Source organism: Apus apus, chromosome 2 (assembly GCF_020740795.1).
Source record: "Apus apus isolate bApuApu2 chromosome 2, bApuApu2.pri.cur, whole genome shotgun sequence".
In the NCBI taxonomy this organism is placed as follows: domain Eukaryota; kingdom Metazoa; phylum Chordata; class Aves; order Apodiformes; family Apodidae; genus Apus; species Apus apus.
Window position 1 is genome coordinate 155,534,649 of NC_067283.1, and position 24,907 is coordinate 155,559,555.

At 45.7% G+C, this 24,907-nt stretch overlaps 1 protein-coding gene across 1 annotated transcript; it reads left to right on the plus strand.

Moving 5' to 3' along the window:
* Positions 1–13,767: 13,767 nt before the first annotated feature.
* Positions 13,768–19,866, plus strand: LOC127381767 (ly6/PLAUR domain-containing protein 2-like). The gene is made up of 3 exons (XM_051612493.1): positions 13,768–13,819; positions 16,945–17,064; positions 19,655–19,866. Exons 1-3 carry the CDS (start codon positions 13,768–13,770, stop codon positions 19,864–19,866), a joined length of 384 nt encoding a protein of 127 aa, XP_051468453.1.
* The last annotated feature ends 5,041 nt before the right edge of the window (positions 19,867–24,907 follow it).

Here is a 24,907-nt window from a genome sequence, read left to right on the forward strand (position 1 = left end):
CAGGGAGGATAAAACTGGATGATCTTTAATGACCCTTCTAACCCAAACCATTCTGTGATCCCGTGATTCTGTGAGAGTCAAGAATTCACTGAAACTTGGACTATCAGAAAAAAATTCAAATGCAGTCATTGTCTGGGCCTAAACATATTGTTACCTTGTGATGCTCTTTTAACATTATTCTGTATGTTCTAAGGCCCATTTAGGATAAATCAAGCCCAACAGAAAGTCACCATGCCACCCATTCTATTACCTGCTAGGACCCTGCCTAACAAGCACTGGAGGTGGGATATACCTACGTGGGCCTCAGCAATGCAGAAATGAGAAAAATGTTTTCTTCAAAATTGCAGAAACCAAAATACAAACAACTTACTACTTTTCTACCCTTCCGGGGACAGGACCAGCACGTTCCAGGCCCAGAAGTTATTGTTATATGTGCAGATCAAGCCAGACCAGTGGACACTTCTGGTCCTTGAAGTTTAGTTATTCTCACTGTCACCAGCACGGGTTGGGCCCAAGGATCTCCCAGACAATTCCTGGCAGTGTCAGAGGAGTTAACACAAGACAGTGACCAACCCCAGGAGGCAGTTTGGGTGCAACTAGTCTGTTTTGGCAGGAAAAAGAGTCATAGACCATTCTTTCCTAGTCATCCTCAGTGCCAGGGACTGGTCCTCAGCATCTTTAATTTTCCAGGTACTCTGTGACAACAGGTTGGAACAACAAGCAGCATCTCTTGCTGTTGAGATATGCAGCCCAAGACAGTAGAGGAGCAGGTCTGTAGAGACTGAAGGGTATGTATAAAAGGTGACATGATGCTATCATTGATCTGTGGGATTTCTGGGGCAGGAGATACAACAGCCACTGATGGAGGATGGTTCATCTGACTCAACAGTTTGTGTAAATCTCTATTGCTACAGGGAAAATCTGTAAAAGGGAATTAGTTTGTCATTAATTAATAGCAGCTGCTAGGTGCTGATTATTCTGATGAAGGGAGTCCCTCTTCCAAATGGATCCAGGGGTTCTCAGATTGAACCTTTCCCTCCCAGCATAGATTTGTTCCAGACCCTTGGTAAAATGCCTTCAGCCAATCACTACCTCAGTCCCAGTCAAGGTCTACATAGTAGTCGTTGCTGTTGCTTGTCAGTTCAAGGTCCTAAGATACAGAACTGCACCTTTGTGTTCTCCTTCCTCAGCAGACATAGTTACTATCTAGGCTGGACCAGTTTGCTTACCTGTAAAAGAAGGTTTCCAAAGTTGTGTGACTCTTGTGATGAGGGAGGCTGGGGGGCAACCACAGATGACATTGTATCCCCTTGTTTTCCAATAACTGTCTTCTGGAGGACTGTCTCATCCCCAGAGAACTTTGTGTAGACAGTGGAAAAGATGCAAAGAGCAGAAATAGAGGACATGGAGTTTGAGATAGCTGTTTATTCCCCAGATGTGAAATAGAAAGGGATTAATGATTAATGAGATTAAATTTAATAAATCCAAATGCCAGAGTCTGCACTTAGGATGGAGTAACTCTGGGCACAAGTATAAACTGGAAGGATGGCTGGAGAGCAGCCCTGCATAAAGGGATCTGGAGATGGTGGTTGACAGCAGGTTCAGCATAAGTCACAGTGTGCTCTGAGAGCCCAGAGGGTAAACCCCATCCTGAGGTGCATCCCACACAGCATAACCAGCCAGTCAAAAGAGGTGATTATTCTACTCTATTCAGTGTTGGTGTGGCCACATCTTGAGTTCTCTGTGCAAGTTCTGGGCCCTACCACCTGAGAAGGATGTGAAGGTCCTTGAATATGTCCAGAGGAAAGCAACAAAGCTGGTGGCAGGGCTGGAAGCGTGTCCTCTGAGGAGAGTTGAAGGACCTTAGGTTTGTGTAGTTAGAGGAAGAGGATTCTGAGGGGTGACCTCATTGGTCTCCGAAGCTTTCTGAGGAAGGGAAGAAGAAAGTGCTGAGCTCTTATATCTGGGATGCAGTGATAGGACAGGACACATGGGAATGATTCAAAGCTGCATCAGGGGAGGCGTAGATTGGACATCAGAAAACATTTCTTTACTGAGAGGGTGATCAAACAGTGGAACAGGCTTTCTAGAGAGGTGGTTGATGCCCCAAACCTGTCACTGTTTAAGACACTTTTGGATAATGCCCTTAACAACATACTTAAGCTTTTGATCAGCCCTGAATTGGTCAGACAGTTGGATTAGATGATCCTTCTACATCCCTTTCAGTGGAAAGAGACACTCCATGCTCTAGTGGCTGAGGTTGTGGGGACGGGTTATGGGTGTTTTTTGGTGGAGTGTGTGATTGTGTTTGTTGGGGGATTTTTTGTGTTGATGGTTGGACTGGGTGAACTCAGAGGTGGTGATCTCAGAGGTCTTTTCCAACTATGACAATTCTGTGATTCTGTGAAATATTCTAGACTAGTCTAGTCTAGTCTAGTCTATTCCATTCCATTCCATCCCATCCTGTCCTATCCCATCCCATCCCATCCCATCCCATCCCATCCCATCCCATCCCATCCCATCCCATCCCATTCCATCTAGAACAGCTGGCTGTTTTCCTGCACATACTTTGCCATGCTTTCCATAAAGAATGTGCAAAGGGTGGAGCAGAAATACAGGAAACAAACTACAACACTGTGTGGATACATCAGGGTAAATTTCCTGCTATCACCACTGGCGTGATTCATCATGGAAAAGGAAAAAAACCAAAACAACAACCAGTGGACAAAAATGACTTTGAAACAATTGCTTCCACATTTCTGGCTTTAGAATTAAGATGTTGATGTAAACAAGCCCAAAGTCCTCAGGCTAAAGTAGAATAAACATCTCCCTCTTTTTGATTGACCAGTGGGATCAGAAGCAAACACCATCCTAAAGACAACCAAGGATGTAGGAAGCAACGTGACTGCGTGGTCAGTTCTTCCTTCATCACCCATTTCTACCACTCCCCAAACCCTTTGACTTACCCAAACACAGGTTGCCAAGGCACTGGCACAGACAAAATAGACCTTGACATATGGAGAAGCTGGTTTCATCAGTGCCCAGAGCTGAGCATTGTTCTTCTCCCTGAATTCTTATTTCTAGCTATGGGAATTATTTGCACACCTAGGATCCCAAATGATGCATCTACCCAACATCTTTTTATGACAGGGCAGTGCCATTAGGCTCACTGAGTAGATGGGTACTGAAGGCTGAGGAGACTAAGGCTTTGCATGAAGGTACTGCTTAGAAGGACATAGAGCCCTTCTGCTCTAGTGTCTGGCCAGAATGCTTCTTGTAGGAGTCCAAACAAGCCTTTGCTTCTGTGTCTCCATGCCAGTTTGCCAGTCACATGCAGTGTAGTGTTGATCTGACCTTGAACAACTCCCAGGCTGAAACTAAACTTGGTAATGGAGAAGTAAAGGACCTGCCTAGTCCAGCTTTTCTCTGATCTAGAGCCAGGTCATGCTGACTGGGCCACCCATCCCTCCACCATGCACAGCAGAAGCAGAGACCACATCTTCTGACAGCACAAAGCAAGACAACATTGAGTGACTTAAAAAGGAGAGAGATACTCCTGGATTGCTGAAGTTATTTCTGTGCCACACCAAATTTATCATCCTGACAATACATTGATCAATAGATCATACTCTGATCAAACCCTATCTTAAAATTTAGATGTTTGTTCTTTTCCCCATCTGTAGAAGACTAATTCATTGCTTGGGCACACATCTCTAATTTCCAGCCTTGATTTGTTTCATGGCCAGATCTCCATTATTTTTCTCAGCTCAGACAGGTCTTCCCTTCCAAGTTAACTGCTGTTGAGTACCATAGTACCATAGTATCAGTCTGGTTGGAAAAGACCTTCAAGATCATAAAGACCAACCACTACCCTATCTCTGCCCCATCAACCACTAAATCCTGTCCCTTGGCACCACATATGTCTTTTTTTAGATGTTTCCAGGGATGGTGGCTCAACCACCTCCTCAGACAGCCTAGATCACCAAGTCCAACTCTGGCCCCAGAACATGACAACCCCAAAGTTCACCCCGTGTCCCTGAGGGTGTTGTCCAAATGTTTCTTGAATATTGTCAGGTCGTGTGCCATTACTGCTTCCCTGGGGAGCCTATTCCAGTGCTCCCCCACCCTCTGGGTGAAGAATCTCTTCTTATGTCCAACCTAAACCTCCCGCTGCACATCTTCTCACCATTCCCTCGGGTCCTATCCTTGGTCACCAGAGAGAAGAGGTCAGTATGTCCATATCTGGGAATCCTCTCTCCTTCTGCTAAGAATCCCAACCCTTTTAGCTTGATGTACTTAGCCCATGAATGGAATTTCAGCACCATTGGACAGAGACAGGGAGAAATACACTTAGTCTTGCAAGTGGGGTCTTGTTGGTGCCTTACACAATGACCTTAACCCTACACTGTCCTCACTGACACAGCCCCCAGTCATGACAGCTTTCTTCATGCTTCACCAGATGTCTGACACACAGTCAGCCTGGGATTAACTGGCACTCTCATGTCTTTCATCTCTCCAGTCATTTCAAGGTGACCTCCTAGTTTACCGTGTAACTTGCTTATGACACTGGATGATCTTATTAGTAGATGACTGGCATCCAAGCCACCTGGTTGTTTATGATATCCTGATTCTTCTCAGCAATGTGGAAGCTTCCCAAATTCGTATCATCAGTAAATTTCATTAAAGCCATCCCATTTAGCATTTTTTAAGGTATTTACAGAAAATATTAAACTAGAGTACTCCCAGGGCAGTTCCTGAGGAACTTCACTGCTGGTGTCCCTCATGCTCATATGTCCCTCCCACACTTAAAAAAACCCTCTCAACCCACCCACTTCTAATCCTTTAAAAAGTCCTCACACAGCTTATATTGACTTAATTTCCATCCATGCCATCTTAATAAACATTCCTGTATTATAATGTTCTATTATTTTGATGAGCTCTGGAAAATTGGACTTTATTAGTATGAGATCAAGACCATTATCTTGGTTTATAAGCCTTTTCATGTTTTTATTTACTATCTCTTTTTTAAATTGTTCTTAATCCTCACAGGCTGTCAAGGTCAGACAAATTACTTTTACCTTTCCTCTCTTTAATTTAGGTGGTGAATTCTAACCATGTGATACTGTCTTGAACTTGATCAATTTATGAAAAATTGAGCTGGAGCTCAACAGCTGGAGCTGTTGTTCTGTATGTCAGTTTTCTAAGAGGTCCTGGCTGGGAAATATCTTGTCCTGCTTTGTCCCAGTTTCAATGCTTTAACTTTTTTTATTCCACCCAGATGTAGTTATTTCTATTTCTGGACACCTGTCTCCATTCTGTCTCTACCCCTCAAATCAAAAACACTTTCTATATTGAGTAACTAAGTGCTTTAGTTTCATATTCAGTTTTCAATTCTCACACCTTCACTGCTTTATTTGTCTCTCAATATAAAGGCTGAATAAATGTAACGTTTCATGTCTTTCCTGAGATTTAAGTAATTTTGACTATTGCACATTTTAACTTTCTGTATTTCTTAACCTCTGTCATGTAATTTTATCTGCTGCTCAGTTTTCCCTTCCATTCCTTTAGGCTTCCCTCTGATTCCTAGCATAATCTTTGAAATGATTATTCACTCATTTCACACCACAGTTATTCTTCTGTAGATATTTTTTCTGCACTTTTCTTGTTTGTCACAGAAACAGATTTCTGGATCTTGGATTTTAGGGAACTACAGGTTCATGCCTGGAATCCACACCCTTGAACTCACAGTTCACTCACCCTTTCTCTAGCCACCATCAATCAACATTAAAATTTGGTATCTGTTTAGCTTAAATTGAATCAATCCAGCACTCAGCTGGAACAGGGCAGAATACTGTTTCAAGTGTATTAGACTCCTGAGCCCAGCCATCAGCAGATGCCACCTCAAAAACATCTCTGCAAGGAGGGGAGATATGGGAGAGGAAAGGAAGAAACAACTGGTCTGTGCTGCAGGCAGCTACATGGAGATGAAAACAGATTAGATCGAAATTAATCTGAACAACTAAACTCTGAGCAGGCTTCTGAGCTCTGGAAACATGTAGGATGCCCAGAAGAAACACACCTAGAGAAAACAAATTAAGAAAACATTGGCTGTGGTCATTTCACACTTACTCTGTAACCACATTCACTCACTGTTATTAATGGAGGAGTAGCTTCAAAATGTCCCTGTATTTCTATCTTTAGCAACTGTTTTTTCTTCCAAATTAGCCATGGAAGTATCTTCATCAGAAAGATATCCATCAGGTATCAGACAGATTTACAGCCAATCATGCATTCAGCTCCATTGAGCAACTTACTGATACTAGGCAAAAGGAGGACATCTACTGGGAACACAGCCAGGAAGTCCCTAAGATAATGTCACATGAAAGAAAAGGTGTTTGCTAACGAGCAAATCTTCCTAGTGGAAGATTCCCACACCTGTAGCCTAAGTGTCTGCAAAAGCTTCCCCATCAGAGCCCAGAACAAGCTTCTTCTGGCAGCCATTTACCTGCTGCAGCTCCACCCAACAGCAATGCTGAGAACGTTGATAGAAAGAGGCCGGTGGGATTTTTCCATCACCATGACATGAGCTTTACCTCATGTTTTACCTGCTTTACCTGCAAAGTAATTTTCTAGTCCCACAAACTAGAGTTCTCATCTATGAGCTAAAAATATTCATACCTAACCACATCCTCAGGTGCTTATCTGTTCTCAAAAACTGCAGACACTTGGAGGGAAGCAGCCTCCAGAAACCCCTGCAGTCCATCAAAAATGTCTGAGCTGTTGTAGTGCCCAGTCAACATCCTAGGTGTAATCTCAAAGACATTTGGAATGAGTTGCTCTTCTGAGACCTTCTCCCCCATCTCGTTTTAAAACCCATTCCTAGAGACTCATACAAGGATATGTTTTCCTCTTCCACTGGCCACTCAGCTCCTATTCAGAGGTTGTTACATTTTGTGGGGACTTTTGACTTTCTATCTTCCAAGCCAACACAGGCTGGAGAGGGATGTGCTTGAAAAAACAGGCACATTTATGAGGGGAAGGTCTCCAGGTGACCTAGTCCTCACCTTTGGAAGGTACTTTCCAAAGTTAGTGAAAGAGGAAATTCAGAGTGTCATTCATTTTGTGATGAGGCTTTTGTCTAAACAGTTCTGATGAATTGTGCATGTTTCTGCCTGGCTGCAAAAAGAAAGACCTGTTGTGATTCACTCCAGAAACATCAGTGTTATACAAGGAAGGTTGTACTGAAGTCAGATGACTCCCACTTAAGATTTTGTGTCCTGCTTCAATCTGTTTGTGACTGTTAAAGCTTATTTTCTTCTGATTTTTCTGTTGAGTGTTGCTCACTCAACTTTTGGCCCTGGCCACTAGATCCCAATGACAGGGACTGGTTTCTTTATGTTATCCTTTTTTATTGTGCTGGAAACCCACAACAACACACACCATAAGCTACTCTTAATATTTAACAAGGTTTACTGTTTAGGTTAGTAAGGCATCTGTGTCTGGTGACAGGCATTGGTGCCAACATAGGACATGAAGCAGTAGTGTGAGAGTCAGGCTTCCTGGTACACTTCTCAGACCTGCCAATCAAAGGCATTGGTAGTGAAAGGTTGACAAAGAGATGTCAATCACATGAGTGCTTGGTCACAGATTCAGTCACAGTCCCTTATCCTGACAAAAGTAAGTGATAACTGGAGTTAATGGAGAGAAGTCAATTTCTTTTCTCCTGTCCTCTACACAAGTGAAGCCCAGTTGGTAAGGAGGACAAATCTCCCTGTGAAGGGAAGGGATGTACCAGACCCTGTAACTGGCTGGTCATTGCATGTTATCCACACCTGCACTATTGCAGAAGGTAGCCCAGAGATTGACAGTGCCATCAGCTGGTCAAAGTGTGGACTAAGACATGAGAAACTCCCAACCAAGAGCAGGCCCCATGAGTACTCCCAGCACCATTCAACTTTGGCTCTTAATCATCCCACCTCCAGGTGGAAAATTGTCATCTCACACCCTAGAGCATGCACTTATGGGCTGTCATGCAAAAACCTTCACACATGGTTTGCAGCAGCTACCAGCAGGACAGAAAGGAGAATCAAACATAACCATCCATGCAAGAGGCTTTCATCTGAGGACACATCCAGCCTGTGCCTACACTGGGCTTTACAAGGGACCAGGACTGATTCTCTGATCCTGACAACTGTCACTGTTCATGCCTGCATAACTGAACTTTCTCATCCCTCCTACCAGAATGTCCTCATTGGAAACTCAACTGGCCCATGCTTCAGAACATGCCTGGACCACTGAAATGCCTGACTTGTGGATATCCATCCCTCTGGGGTGCAGTCCAGAACCACAAGTTGGATGTTTGCATGTCTTCTGCAAATGCTTGGGGGTCCTGTGTTCCCAGGGTTGACAAACACAACCAGTTTGAAAGGATTGTCCTCAACCTTGATGCTAGAAGAAGAACCTGCACATGTAGAGTCCCTGTTCCTATACTCCCCTTTCTTCTCTTAGAGCACTTAACAGACCTCACTTTTTTTTTTTTTTAAATGTTGGGTGGAAGATTTCCTCCCATGGGAAGAAGTGCACCTGCTTTTTAGCCCAGAGGTTAGTGTGCTTAAGCCAGAATTTGGGAGATGTGAATATAGTTTTCTCCTCTGCTTGGAGATGTTTAATTTGGTGAAACACTGGCCAGGTTGCCCAGGTTGCCCAGGAAGGTGGTAGAAGCACCATCCCTGGAAACATTCAAAGTCAGGCTGGACAGGGCTCTGAGTAACCTCATCTCATTGAAGATGTCCCTGCTCACTGCGCAGGGGTTGGACTAGCTGACCTTGAAAGGTTCCTTCCAATCCAAACCACTTGAAGATTTTATGATAGTTTCCCACCTCACCTCTTCAGCTTGGGTATAGAAATCACCAAAATGAAGCACAGACAAAGGAAGAAAGGGGTAAAATCTCTTTAATGGATTAACTGAGTCAACGCTTGGACTCTGGATTTCTCTTTGATACTCCCCTATGTGGAGACACGTGTTTGGTATCACACAGCCCCTGGAAGAAAGACCTGCAGAGCTCCTGGGGAAGGGATGCTCACCAGGTCGTGCTCACGCTTTCACCCTTCTCCTGCCTAATGAAACCTGCATTCCTTTCTGCCCAGTGGAAGGCTTTCATCAGGAGGGTGGAGAGCATCTCCACCCAAACAAGCCTATAGTCCTGTTATTAGCACACACCCTTGAGAGGTGGGAGCTTCGATTAGCTGAACACATCATCAAGCATCACTGTAACCATGGTCACGAGCGACATGGTTTCCCGCTACTGAGTCACAGATGAAGATGGTAGAGCCAACAGACACAGTCATCACATGGTCCCCAGCAAAAATCTACCTTCCCTGAATCCCAGGCACCAGACTCAAGTTGGCTGAATATGCTGAGCCATAGTCTCTCTATTTTCCTACACTCCAGCCACCAACATGATATCTGGAAACCTGATGACAGGTTCCATCCTGAGAAACAGCTCCCAAGAAAGACATTGACATCTGGTAGATTGATTTCATGGCTGCAAGACCATAGCCACAATGTCAGACACAGTTGTTTGATGCTTATCTCATGCCAGAAGATTCTGCTTATATCTGGGGCTGGAGTGGCTGTTGCTACAAGACAAATCTAGTTCTGGGTTGGGCAATGCAGAAGAGAAGGGGGTAAATCAGAGGTGGTTTGGAGAAGGACCACAGAAAGCATTGAAGTTCTGGAGGACAGATCTTCCAAAGAAGGAGTCAAAGAGCCCACCAAAGTCTGTCAAAGGGGTATTATAGAGAAACTACATCTCCATGGAGGAGAAAGAAGTTGCAACAGTGAGAAATTGGGAGCTGGTTGAAACACCATCCATGGAGGTATTTAAAAGGCTTATAGACGTGGTGCTTAGGAGCATGGTTTAGGCACTGGACTTGGTAGAATTAGGTTAATGGGTGGTAGACTTAGGTTATGGTTGGACTTGATGATCTTAAAGGTCTTTCCCAACCAGAATGGTTCTGTGATTCTATGAAATGAAGTTTAGTGGAAAGGTGAAATGAAAGCCCCTGGCTGTAGAAGCTGTATAAAACTGAGCAGAAATATTTTACACAGGGGTTATTTTACACATGGCTGATAACTGACCACTGGAAGTGCTTATTAAGCTTTGGCATAGACTCTGTGCCACAGAACATCACTACAAAATTTGGTTTCTTTTTCATTCAAGCAAGAATTAGCTCTAAGAGAAGGTAGATCAGATATTGAGCACATTGCATTCCTGCCTGTGAACACTGAGTTTACATCATCTGCCTTTTCTTGCATGTGTGATAAACAGAGAGAGATTATATCTACCTAGATTACCTTATAAATAAGGGCAGCCTCAAAAGGACAGGATGGTAGTGGTTTTTTGGATAGATACCACTGAAAATTCAGTGAGGCTTTTGGCATACAAGCTTTTCTCCCTGCACACCACATCTCCTTTATATTCTCACATCTTCAGACCTGAAATAACATTTCAACTGGAGTCTCTTGTGGCTTCTGTCAGTCAGTGCTCAAAACCTTGCTAGGGATTTATTCCACCCCTGACAAAGACAGATGGGAATTTAGGTCCTCCTGAGTCCTCAGGTATGTCTAAGGCTGTCCTAACTGCTACATCAAACCATTTCTTTCACATATTTATCATGCTCCAGCTTAAACCAGGTGGGATTGCTCCTCTGGCTTTGCTTTTAGAAGTGACCCAAATTTTCCTGGTGTGTAAGACCCTACCTCTGGCTGCCAGTCTGATTTAACTGATGCTAATCTTAGTTCTAGTCCAGTGGGACATTTTAGCTTAAGGAGTTTTTCTTTGTCTAGCTCTGTTTTCAATGCTTTCAATGTATTTCTGGAGGAAAAATGTATCTCCACTCAGCTTCTGTTCTGCCCAACTAAAAGGACCTAGTGTTCTCCAGTGTCGTCTTTTGTGCTGGATCCAGTTCTCAAAGTCTTCCCATTAGTTTCCATCTTGTTTGGTTTTGTTTTTCCATCAGGATCCCAGTTTTTCTTGGCAGCAGCAATGATATTCCAGGCAAAGAGCCACCAGGGCTTCATGCCAGGGTGCTAGTGCTTCCATAATCACCCCACTAACAGCCTTCCTTACACCCCAACACACAACTTGACATCACTTGTGTTTGCTTGTGTTTGGTTCTGGTTTTGTTCTCAGGGCTTCGTGTCACCTGAGACTCCTTGTTATCAGATCATCTAATACCTGTGGGCATTCCTCCTCCTTCACAGTTTTACTGGCACGATCCCAAATTCTCTCTCACTGAAGCGTTCAAGGCCAGGTTGGATGGGGCTCTGAACAACCTGATCCAGCAGGAGGTGTCCCTGCCCACGCAGAGGGGTTGGAACTAAATGGTCTTTAAGGTCCCTTCCAACCCAAAACATTCTATGATTCTATGAAGTCTGGAAGTCCTGCACACCCAGCCACCCTGCAGAGCTTTAACAACCCCAGCTCTGGTGCTTTCCTGGTGGCCAGATCTCAAATCTTTTCAAGCCATCAGACAGAACTAAGTGTCTTTGACACAAACAATCTTCCCATGCTCGTGCATCCTGTGTCCAGACACAGATTCTACCAAGCTGGACAGACTCATTTAGTTTCCTATTTGTACCATGATTCCTTCAACCACACTGATTTATTCCAAGGATTTCTCAGTGGACAGCACCTCCCAAGTATGGACAGGCCATTCCAACACTCCCGTGTGGACACCTCCATTTCAGCAAGCTACACACAGCCTGCCATGCCTTCTGATGCTGTGAACACCAGAGTGCCAACCCTGCTGTGCTTCCCTGTAGTGGCATAACCACCTGGAATGCTTCAAGCACTGGATCTTTTCCAGTTTCATGGCTGTTACTTAAGTTATTATTTGAATGTCCCTTGAACTGCCCAGTTACAAGAAAGGATCTGGATGTAACCAGGTCTGCTGGCTTTCAGAGAGCATATTTTTCTCTCTACCCGGGGAGGTATGTTTGATCTCTGACAGCAGAGCAAGAGAAAATAAAGATAAATTATGGTTTTCACCCTCCCAGCTAAACAAGTGTTCAGGTGCACATCTTTCCCTCCCTTTCCCATGGCAGGTTTTGATGCTGCTGCCCCAGCTTGATTGGTTTTGTGTCATCCATGACAACAGAAATATTCATTAGCAATGCTTCTCAACCCTTCAAGGAGAAGCACTTTCCCTTAAAGCCCCAGCCTCAAACTGGGAAAAAGGATGGGCTGCTGGGAATGGTAATAATGCCCACATTTATCATCACAATGAGCCTGTGACAAGCAAAGCTTCAGTTATTACATCAGCTCGTGCACCTTGTCTCTCTTCCTAAAGTCTCCAAGTGCTTCACAGTGATTCACAAACTTTTATTTGGTGGCTTATTCAGCTTTTTTATGGGACATACTGCTGGGGTTTCCCACCCTGGATCACAACAAAACCAGCAAAAAGTCTATCAGTTTTTCCTCTGGAATACAAAATGCCACTGGTTCAGTCAACAGGAAAAACACTTCTTCCTTACTGGAAGCTTTTTAAGCTACTTCTACAATTATTGTTTGAGACACATTAAAAAAGTCATGTTTGAATGGGTTTCCTTGAAATGCATAAAGGGAAACTTTCGGTCAAGAAGGAACTGCAGTGGGGCATTGGATCCATTTCCTGGGTTTATTTCCCAGCTTTAGAATCAAATTTGGTAAACAGGACACAGAGAATCACAGAATCACAACATCACAGGATCACAGAATCGTGGAATCACAGGCTCACAGACTGGTCAAGGTTGGAAGGGACTTCTGGAGATCATCTAGTCCAACCCTTTTTTCAGAGCAGGATCCCCTAAAGCAGATCCCACAGGAACATATCCAGGCAGGTTTTGAATGTCTTCAGGGATGAAGACTCCACAGCCTCCCTGGGCAGCCTGTTCCAGTGCTGTTACCCTCAGAGTAAATAAATATTTTCTTATATTTAGGTGTAGATCTCCTGTGTACCAGTTTGTGACCATTGGCCCTTGTTCTGACACCTTGGCAAAAGAAGGCAGTGCCCTTCTCTGCCAGCATAGCCCCTGAAACAAAACAATTCCAAACCCCAGGCTTGGAGGCACCATTTCCCATGCTCACCTCCACTGGTCTTCCAGTGACTCCCATGCCCAGCAGCTCTTTACTACAGCTCAGTGTATAACTAAGCCCCTGGGAGACCAAAACCAAGACTGATTCACATTGGACTTGGGAAAACAGACATGCTTTGGGCAAACCCAGGCAGGTGAGCTTTCTGCCTGCCAGCCTGGAGGGCTGTAGGCATGAAAACATGGCACAGGCTTTGGTGAGGCTAAGGCAGTGTGTGTGGAAACCCAGCCTGCTGCTGCACCTGGGCTGTTGTTGCCCAATGCAACATGCATGACACAACTCAGCTCTCAGCTTGTGGAACAAACATACCTTGTGACATTCCTCATCCAAGAGCCAGCGTGGGGCCACCCCTGGCAGTACAAGCTGTTTTTCCTTTTCCATGGGACTAGCCCCAAGGACATAAACCTGAAGAAAGAGGACTATGAAGGGAGTCTGCTCGTTGTGGTGATGTCAGCTCCTTGGGGAACCTGTTCCTCTACAGATCCCAATCCAGGCTGGAGCTGAGCTCTCCCCCATCACCCTGAAAGAATCCACCCAGAGCATCAACAGGAGGTGGAGGGTGGGAAAACATATAAAGCTCCCTGGGAGCAGCTCTCTTTTACTGCCCTGGCTGTACAGTTCTGCTCTCAGCATGAAGACACTTCTTGTTGGACTCCTGCTTGGTCTGGTGTACATGGACTTGGGTAAGACACAGCATTCCCAACAATGCAGGGACCCCCTGGGAAATGCCTGGAAGGGGAGAGAAAAGACATCAAAGCAGTGAGACCTGGTAATCCCTAGGGAGGGGCTATAATGTCTTTTTTATATTTAAGAAGATCAATGAAGAGGGTGAACAGAGAAAGGGAATGTGCATTCCTGGTGGGCAGAGCTGTGACACCTGATGGAAAGCAGTGCCTATTGTTCAGACCCATAGGTGGTCACTTGTCACCTGTCCCTTCCTATACTGCACCCCAGGATGGAGGGGACAGGCACTGCTTAGTGAGACTAAGGTGTGAATGAAAGACACGTGGCACAGGGCAGTACAGGCACAGGCAAGGATTTGAACCAACAGCCTCTACTTAAGCTGCAAACCTGTCCCCTCAGGGATGGGATACGTCCATCCTGAGCTCCTGCCATCCCTAAAACTTTCTGAATGGCTGCTGGAAGCTTGAAACCAGAGGCTGAGGCTTCAGTAGATATATGGGTGAGAATATGAGAAAAAACTCCTAAGATTTTGGAAACATTCGTTCAGCCACCATCTCCAGAGTTTTCAACAATTTTTAGAGATTAGGATAAAAGCAGAGATAGGCAATTCTCCTGGGTCTGTTTAGGTTTGCTCTCTGATGGGTCTGGGTCTTGGGTAATCTGGTAGCATGGTCTGGTGATCACTATGTTCTGACTCCATCTATTTGTGACCCACTGCCAATACATCCTTGGCCTTGGACAGAGTCATCCTTCAGGTGATTCCAACCCAGTGGGTTTTAACCTACAACCCATGGGCCCCAGAGACCCTCAAGTTGCTTTCACAGGACTCTGAAAGATCTCAAAGGACAAGCAGCCTTGGCAGGGGTTGAACATCTCCACCTGGAGGTATGGCTGCATGTAGATCGTTCAAAGGGTTGCAGATAGAAGGCTGGAAAGCTTACTCCTTGTAGTTCTTTATGCATGGAAGTGTTGGGGGTCTCTTCTTCAGGCTGCATTGCTTTTTTTTAACCCCCATAGCCTCATTACTCCTTCTACTTGTCTCTAAAGGAAACCCAACTGCTGGCTGAAGGACACTCTTTGGGTCAAAACCACTTCAGGGCTGCACCAGGACAGGTGCAGTTACTTCTATACAGCTATTGCTTTTTTTTTTTTTTACATTTCAGTACCTGCTGGGTTTGGCTTAGGTTTTTTCCCTTTGTTTCAAGATATTTCACAGGCAACATATTATGTGTTTCTTTTCCTCCTTCTGGGTCTAGTCCTGTTCTGGATTTACTGGGCTTTCTGAGGAATTGACAGAGGTTTTCTCACAGGTATCAGAGCCCACCATGGAAACAGAGAGGCATTATAATTGTTTTTAGTTGAGATGGAGGCAGAAATGCCTTTTCTGGGAGGATCTGGTGGGAGGCATCTCGTCTAGGCACAGCTAAGGAATGTATCTGTGATCATCCATCTTCCAGAGATTTGATATCAAAGAGTAGAAACTGCTGTGGGACAGTGATGAATGGTGAATGACCTCACATCAGGACACAGCACCATTCTCTATATTTAGTTTTTCTCTTCTTGGTCCTTTTGGTTTTGGGTTTTCTTTCCACTGCAGCCTTCCTACAAAACCAGTGTCCTCTTAGTGACCCACCTAGACTCAGTGAAAGACGAGGGGGCCGAGGATTTTCTTCCTTAAACCTGCTCTTAACTGGAAGTAACTCCCTGGAAGCCCATGGCACTGCCCTGCTCAACCACGGCCACGGTGAGGTTTGGAAACCAGCTCAACCCAAGGGCTGCAGATCAGTTTCTCAGATGCTTTAAGCTAGCACTGCTCCTTCATGCATTTAGCCAGACACACACTCACTAACATCCATGTTTCTCACATTGACAATGTGATGTTTTCTCTCTCAGTGGGCACGAGATGTTGAAATGCAAACCAACCTCTTCAGGGGCATTTGGAAGGGACCTAATTAGGTCCTCAGCTTGGGTAAACAGGGAGGACTGCACTGCATCTGTTTACAGAGGATATGGCCACAAAACCACCACCACTGCTCACATTAACAAGTCCTTTCTACCTCAGCAAAAAGGAGAAAGGCTTTTGCATCGTGTAGCCTTTACAGCTCAGCTGATTCTTCCAAAAGAGGTGCTAAGAGGAGATGCCCTGAAAAAATTATTCCAGAGTGAGTTGCTCAAACAGCTAGCTCCAAAAATGTTCATCCTTATTACGAAGTCCCAGAAGTTTCTCTCTTAACAGCAGATGCTGAGGAGCTGGAACATGAAAACATCGTCTCTCTGCAATGTGACCAATAGATGGCAGTGGACACACGTGGGTGGCTCTTTAGCTGCCGTGTGTTGGTAGGAGGCTCAGAGAACAGGAAATATCAAACCCGGCTGGTTTCTGTCATCAAGCCACACAAGCAAGACTCCAAAACTAATGCATACTCAGTATCTGCTGGCTGAGGATGCTCAGGTCTCATGCCGAGACTTTTGAGCAGCTGCTGTGATCAATGCTTGGATATGTAAAGGTGTCCCTGTGTCAGCAGGCACCCAGCAACAGCTTCGTTGCATCATGTCTCTTAAAAAGCAGCAGTACCCCCTGCTGAAAGTGGGTTTTGGGCCATATTCAGCCCGCAGGATCTCTGAAAGCTCTGAAATTTCAATTCTACTCTTAGTTACGAAGTTCTGCAGAAATGCCTCCAAACGAGCACAATGGAACTGTCACTGTGCATGGAGGGATGGGGGAACTTCAGTTTCCTGGTGCTGGTGAATGCTGCTCTCCACAGAAGGAGCTATTTTGCCCTTGGTTACAGCATCTCTTACAGAAGATGCAAAGATCCTCCCAAAAGTGCTCAAGCAATAGGTCCCTCTAGATCCCAACAATTTTTGGGCTGCTGAACCCCCCAAGGTAGTGATCACTTTCAATGCCCACAGCACCATCCTTGTCCTTTGGTGCTGGGGTTTGGTCTTTCCCCCTGACATAGCCAAGCTTTGCCACTGCCTCTAGTTGTGCTTAGTTTCTTGGTCAACGGAGGATGAAACACTGACCATCACTTAATCCTCACCAGACTGCAAAGAAGCTGCAGCCTTGCTCTCTGTCTTTGATGTTGCAACCACCTCAAATACATTTTGTTCCCCTCTGCAGCCCAGTCCTTACGATGCTACACGTGCAAGGAACCAACAGACATTGCTGAGTGCACAAAAGTCACCCTGTGCCCCCCAAAAGCCACCGTGTGCACAACAACTCTGCACTCTGTAGACACAGGTAAGTTTCTTTGCTTGCTGTGAGGGTTTGTGAAGGAAGGTGCATCCTTTCTGGGCCAGATTCCCTCATGAACTTAAAATCATAGATTCAAAATCACAGCATCATAGAATCGCAGAATGATAGAACCATAGAGTCATAGAATGGTTTGGGTTGGAAGGGAGCTTTGAAGGTCATCCAGACCAACCTTCAACTAGATCAGGCTGCTCAGAGCTTTGTCCAACCTGGCCTTCAACACTTCCAGGGATGGGGCATCTACCACTTATCTGGGAATCCTGTTCCTGTGTTTCACCACCTCAGCCTAAAAACTATGTTTCTAATATCTAGTTTGAATTTACCCTTCTTTTATTTAAAACCATCACCTTGTCCTATCACCACAGGCCCTGCTAAAAACTCCCTCCTCATCTTTCTTATGAGCCCGTTTTAAGTACTGAAAGACCACAAAGTCTGCCTGAAGTCTTCTACAGGTTCAACAACCCCAGCCCTCTCAGCCTGTCTCCATAGCAGAGGAGCTTCAGCCCTCCGACCATCTTCATGTCCCTCCTCTGGACCCCCACTGACATCTACATGTCTTTCATATTCTAAGCACTCCAGAGTGGATTAGAAAACCAGAATTACCTCTCTCAACCCACATATCTTCTCTCTCCTTATAGAATCATAGAATCATAGGGGTTGGAAGGGACCTCGAAAGATCATCTAGTCCAACCCCCCTGCCAGAGCAGGGTCACCTAGAGTACATCACACAGGAAGGCATCCAGGCGGGTTTTGAATGTCTCCAGAGAAGGAGACTCCACAACCTCTCTGGGCAGCCTGTTCCAGTGCTCTGTCACTCTTACAGTAAAAAAAATTTTTCCTGATGTTCATCTTAAACCTCCTATGCTCCAACTTGTATCCATTACCCCTTGTCCTATCACTGGTCTTCACTGAAAAAAGCTTAACTCCATCGTCTTGACACTCACCCTTTACATATTTGTAAACATTGATGAGGTCCCCCCCTCAGTCTCCTTTTCTCCAAACTAAAGAGACCCAGCTCCCTCAGCCTTTCCTCATAAGGGAGATGTTCCACTCCCTTAATCATCCTTGTGGCTCTGCGCTGGACTCTTTCAAGCACTTCCCTGTCCTTCTTGAACTGAGGGGTCCTTCTTCCAGTCCCAGCTTGGTTTATTTTTTCTCCCTTCACTTTAAGAATCCAGGTGGAGTTACCCACCTTTAGAGCAGGGAGGAGAGAAATGCATCAGATTCCAAGATTCATAGTGAAGCATACAGCACTCATCCTGCTTGCTTCATCTGTTTTCCCTCTCATACCCCTATGCCCTTGTTAAGACCTGAGTAGGGCAACCCAGGGAGATTCAGATCAGACCCCTTTGCTTTCTAAATTCCTTCTCAGAGAGGAGCCCAGGTGTGGCTGGATCCAAACTTTGTCTCAGACCTGGCCCTTCCAGGGAGAGTGATTAAAATGTCATGGCCCAAGGAAAGGCTCAACCATCCAATACCCCCTGATCAGATGAAGGTGAAACGACCCTCAAGGTCTGTATTTGAATATTAGGTTTACTTAAAGCTATAGAAGGAATGTGGATACTTCCATTATTATCTTGGGCTGCACGATCATAAAGGCTGACAAGTAGATCACCAGAGCACAAGACAGATAGGATTAAGCTGTACAACCTGAGAAAAAAATCGTGGTTAGGCCTTGCATTGTTAATGATGGTAGGAAGGGAGAGAGAGGGAAAGCAGGAGAAGAAAAGTTTAGAGAGATAGATAATAGAAAGTCATCAGTCCTGGCTCCAGCCTTGGGCCAACGGGGGAGAGTTGGTGTCAGTGAGGCTCCCCAAGCCCACCAGTGCAGCCCCCTGTTTGATAGGCCTAGTTTCCTTGTTTCACAAGGGTGAGCAGAAGTGTTTGAGTCATAAGGCTGAGCAGCTGGAGTGGACCTGCCCCCTCTGCCCCTCCATCCTTATCTCAATGGCTGTCCATGCAGCCTCAGGCCACATGCAGACCATCAGTGCAGTCTCCAACCTCTCAGGCAGGCCTGTTGGGAGGCAAAGGAGACTTTGTTTAGGGGTTACAATGGGGTTTCAACACCAATTCCAGCAAGTATAGGTCCTGAGGGCTGGTCCCTCACAGCCCTTATGGACCCTGAACCTATACATACAAATCTGTCACAGAAACACAGAGGATCTCTCCCTGTTTGCAGATGCTTCCACTTAGCATCAACTGTCTCACTGGTGCCCATGCCAGCATTACACGAGTGCTTCTTGGTTCTGCCACCTTCTGTGCAGAGCCATTGCAGGAAGAACCCACCTGAACAAAATATAAAGGGACTTTTGCCCTTTGTCCACACTGAAATACATTAAGAAGGAGCAGAAAGGAGAGAAGAAGGCAGCAGAAAGAAGAAGCAGACCTGTAATCTGGATTGCAGGCACCTGTGGATTAGTGATGCCCAACCCCTTATTGGCCTTTATTTACCTGTAGGCACTTTATTTGTAATTCCCCTTCACTACACAAAGTGTTTCTCAATGCCAGCTGTCTGCACCTTCCTTTACCATGTCCTTCTCTCTTTTCCTTCCCCCTCTCTCCAATCTGTGTGTTTCAGGTTACCCCTTTTTTGGCAACATCACTGTGACCAGAAGCTGTGAGGAGGAATGCATCTCCTATAATGGGATAGGGGCATCTAAACCCAAGTCATGCTGCTACACTGACCTCTGCACTGAGGACGCCAGGAGCAGAAATGGGGTGGGAAGAAGCTCTGCAGCTCTGGGTCTGATGACCATGGTTGTTGGCACATTCCTCCATTGCACTCTGTAGTGCCACACCTGCCCGTGTCCCTGCCAAAACATCTCCACTCCTCTCTCTGCCAAGCTGCCTCATGAACTCTTAGATGCCTTGGAATTAACCTTCTTCACTGATGTGTGGCTTCACCCACCTTCAGTGCTGTGAATTCAAATGGATTCAAGACAAGAGTTTGGACATCGGGATCTAAAACTCTCCCATTTCCAGCTTTCACCCATTAAACAGGTGTCCCTCATTCAGCTGCTTCTGTCCCTCAGGACCCACATCTCTCCCTACAGCTTTCCTCTGTGGGGAGCAGGAGTGAATGAAGTGCTGTGACATCAGGCAGCAGGAGGGCCTGGGCTGTGCCATCAAGGCTGGCTTCACCCTCAACTCAACAAGAGCAAGGACTGTGTGCACACTGGAAGCAGACAATGCTTTTTTTTTCCCCATGTCTCCTCAAGCTCCCACTCAACCCTTGTCTGTGGGTTTCTATTAGATTCCTGTGCACAACTCAAAAAATCCTACAACCTTCCATTAGGGATGTGGTTCATTTTCTTTCCATTTTCAGTGTCATCTCCTGAGTCAGGGCAGCAGATGGATGTTGGTCACTACTCACTACCTGATCAGCAGTGTGGTTTGCAGTTGCAGAGAGCTGGCACTTCATTCTGTCTAGAATAATCCATGGAATGAGTTCAGAAGGGCTCAGCCTTCATGTGTTGAGATGGGATGTATGTCTATCAAGCTCAAAATATACCCTGGACTAACAAACCAGGCCAGGTTAGACCTGCAAAAGCAAATTTGGGGGTTTGGCTGGTCAAAACAATCAGCAGCCCGTTGCCTGAGCTCGGGATTTCCCTTCCCAGATGTTTTACAGACTATTTCAAACAACTTCTGTTGTTCTGTCCTCCCTCTGCCCTTCACAGCAGGGAATGCAGGAAAGGGAAAGTGATGATTATCCCAGCCCCTCAACTCTGAGAAATGCCAAGGGCTTCACTCACCCACATAGCACTACTGGGGCCCAGCTGGGGATTTGCTGCTTTCTCCCTGGGAGCAGCTGGAAGACTGGTTTTGTTGCCCTGTCTGCAGTAAATCCAGATGGAGTGAAAACAGATACAAACGTGCTCAGCTCACAGCTCTCTCTGGTGTGCAAGAGCTAGGGAGCCTGGCATTTCCTCAGTTCCCATTGCCAGGGGGACAACCTGCAAGAGCAAGGGCAGAGCAGAGCATGGGTACCTCCCGTGCACCATCCTCTTGGCAAAGTCATTTTTTTTCTCTGTTTCCATAACACATTAGATAGGAAAATAAAGGAATAAGCAGGGGGACACTTTCTCTTCATTACACAGAAGTAATTGTTTCTCAGGGTCTGTGTCAGAACCATTACAAGAAAACTTGGAGAAGCCATTGCATTCCTTGGCAGAGGGGCCCATGCCAGCCTGCAGCTCAGGAAGCTGATGAGCCCCTTTGCTTTTTGGTTTTTTCTGGAAGTTAAATGCTCTGTGCTTCACTAAAACAGCCACAGCTTCTCTGAGACACCCTCTCAGTGCTGAGGTCTACAGGAGGAAGAAAATACCATCGAGAGGATAATGATTTGGAACAACTCAAATACTGATATTACACCCACCCCTGCAGACACAGGGCACCAGCCTCTGCCTCCTGCTCCTTTGTTCTCTTCCTGCACTTCTGCACTTCCCTGCTTCAAAACCAGTCTGATGTGTCGGGCCAGAAGCAAAGCACCATCTCTGCCATCCTTAGGTCAGATGGTCTTTTCCATCCTGGATTCAAGCTCTGGAGTAAGTCACCATTCCCAGTGGCATTTCCACCCTGACTGCAGGTTCCTGTGCTGTCCTAACAGGGGCTGAACTTTCCTCCATCTATTGCAGATGCAGATGGGGCAGGGACTGGATACAGAGGGACTGGGAGGTGAGGGTTCCCTTCTGGGTGAGAGTCAAGCAAATAAAGTTGGATCCTCCAGTTTTCAGCTTGCATCCTCTTTCTTGTGAGCTCAGCCTCAGCCCAGAGAGCGTGGAGCACCACAGGCTGCAGGGAGGATATGTCTCTTGCTGGCTTTCTGCAGCTCCCAAACTGTCTTGTGCCAGAGGGGAAAACTGACTGAAGGGGGCAAGCAAGGAAGAGCAAAAAAACCTCCTTGGAAGAGCTAGATTTAAGGGTACCCCCACTGGAAAAGGAGGGGGTGAAGGGCAGCAGAAGGGTAAACTACTGCCCAGAGGTTAGAGGAGGCTCATCTAGGGCATGAAGAGAGAGAACTGAGGGTTTTCTTAGGGCAGCTTCTCTTGCAGCAGGCAAAGAGAAAAGCAGCTGAGCTCAGCACAGCAAGGCAAGCAGACAACTAGGAGAATCATTTGGGTCTGCTCTGTGCTGCAAAGTTGCTGCAGGTAGGGACCACTGACCTTGTGTCACCAGTGCTGGCTGTGAAGATTCCTCATCACCCTGTGCTGCAGGGCTCCTGTCACCTGGGAATTGCCTGTTAATTTGGCTCCAGGGCCAGAGCAGTGAATTTCTGTTGTAGCCAAAACAGAGTCAAAGGAAGGGTTTATCTTCAAAGCACTTGTAATATGTTCCTCATCAGGTGAGGAGAAAAGCTCTTCACACAGAGCATCAGGGGTACAAAAAGTCCTTCTGCTTTAATGTTCATCTCTTCACATTGTGTCAATCAGCCAGTGGCTGAAGAGCTGTCAGTGGGAGCCCTTGCAAAGTTAGATTTGCTGCTGTTTTGGGTATTGCTGTTATTTATTTTTGCTATTTGGTCCCTAGAAATGAAAAGCCAGCAAGCACCACTGCCCCAGTAAATGCAGGACACTGCCAGGGGATTCAAAGGACCTGGCAGCCCTATACGTCACCAGGTCAAGTGGACATACTGAGGGAGAAGTTTAAATTTAGGCTGAATAAAATAGAACAGAGAGAGATGTGTCTCCAAAGGGCCATAAAAATTCTTGCAGCCTCTCAACCCTGCAAGATTAGGCTTCACAGCAGGCAGCATCCAGTGCTGCTGCTGCTGTGTTGAAGGATTTGACCTGCCCCTCTCAGGGCTTGTTTTTTCCAGCAGTCATTCCGTGCATGTCCAGAGAATTTTTCTCCAAACTTGAGGGCACTCCTTGGTGTCTTATGCTTTATCTGGTCAAGAAGTTGCCTTTTCCATCACCTTCTAGCCCTTCTGTAAATGTAGGGCAGCTCTACAGATGTGCAGCCCTGCAGATGTGCAGTCCTGATGTGCATCACCTGCTTTCAGTTGCAAATCTGCAAATGCTTTTGTCCATCTAGAAATTAAAGAGTAAAGCATGACAGAGACTAAACTCCTGGGGAGGTGTTTACAGATATTCAAACTGTTGAGTCCCACCTCCAGCCAACCAGCAGTGTGTTGTATCTGCCTTGCATGACCTTTCCTCACGGGCCCCAGAAGTCTTGAAGGTGGAGTTGATATTTCAAAGGACAGTTCCTCCACTGGAAACACCACGATCCACCTCGATCAGGACCCAAATTCAATCATGCTGCTTTGACTTGGGCAAGATTCCCACAAAATCATCACTGGTGCTGTGGGAAAGCAAAGTTACAAGAACAGCATGATTAGAAAACTGAGGTTTCCAGTAGGAATCATTTGTAGCTGCTTTTCACAACAAGATACTTGTAACATCACATGTAGCCATGAGTGATGGCAGTTACCCTGGCATGCCCTGACCCCAGGCTGCCTCAAGCTGTAAGGTGGGAAACACCAGGAGCTGGTTTGCTGCTTGATTTCTTTTAATTATATATATATAAGGTCATCTTTGGGAGGGAGAGGGGAAAAAAAACCCATACAGGTCTCTTAGAAGGTTCATTAATCCAGCTGGGCCTGAACGAGAAGCAGAGGAGACTAGGACAGAAATTATTGCACAACTCCAAGAGAAGAAAAAGGAAGAGGATATTTTTGCAGTCCAGACATTTAATGTAAAACAGAGCTCTGCTGTAATCACATGCAGAAAGAGCTTGTAGTTCTTGCTAAAAATACCTATCTAGAATATAAATATACATGTAGCTGCAAGGCTTATGGAGATAGCTGCCACAGTCTTGTATTTACAGATAGGGATTTAAATGTTTAATACTGCACATTCAAAAGAAAGTCACTTCATCTGAAGTAGTTATTAATTATAGAATGTGCTTGGCAGGACTGAAGTGCAGCAGGAGGGATATCATTTTCAATATCACTCTCAAATCATTTCTCCTCTCAAACCTATCATGAGCAATAATTTTTTTTCCTTCTTAAAATAGATCTATTTTTCCATATTAGGCCATAGATGACTTGGAATGGCTGCTTCTGACACACCTACACATCCTCCCTCAGATGTCTTCACTGCTCCCCTGAACAACTCTCACATTCCTAATTCCAGGGGAATATAAATATGAAGCCTCTTTATTCAGTATGGCCTGAGGTCTGAGAACAAGTCATATCCCTTAAAAACGAAGTGAAAGGAAATTTTGGGTTGTCTGAAGTGGGTAAGTTGAGGGGGCAGGGAGACAAGCTCAGCATCATGGTTGGTATCTCAATTTAGCAAAGTCATTTAAGGTCACTTGAACTCAAGAGGGATGCTCAGAGTATTGGAAAAGGATGAGGCAGATGGTCTGTGTGAGCATGAACTGTCTTCCAGGCATGATTTCATCCCTGATCCCTGGGGCTACAGTTTGCCACGAGGTTTTAAAAAACCAGAAAACTTGTCAATTAATCATTCTGTGCCCTATTTGTGACTGGTCTGGATCCCCAGCCCCTTTCCCAGTCAGCCCCCATTAAACATCCAGGGATTGTCACATTATTCTGGGCATGGTCCTGCAACACACCTTCAGTGCTGCCTGAGCTTTAGGTTTCTGGAAACACTTCATGAAAGTAGATAAGGACATTGTGCCTTGGGGTGAACCAATTTTGCCCTAGTCCTTGGTGGACAAACTGCTGAAATCTGTGTTGATACACGATGCTAAAGGCAACCAGAAGCCATGGCACGTGAAATCCGTGGGTCAGGGCTCCAAAAGTCTAACCCAGTCATCTGGACAGGAACATCACATGCTCCCTTTGGTCAGCAGGTCTCTG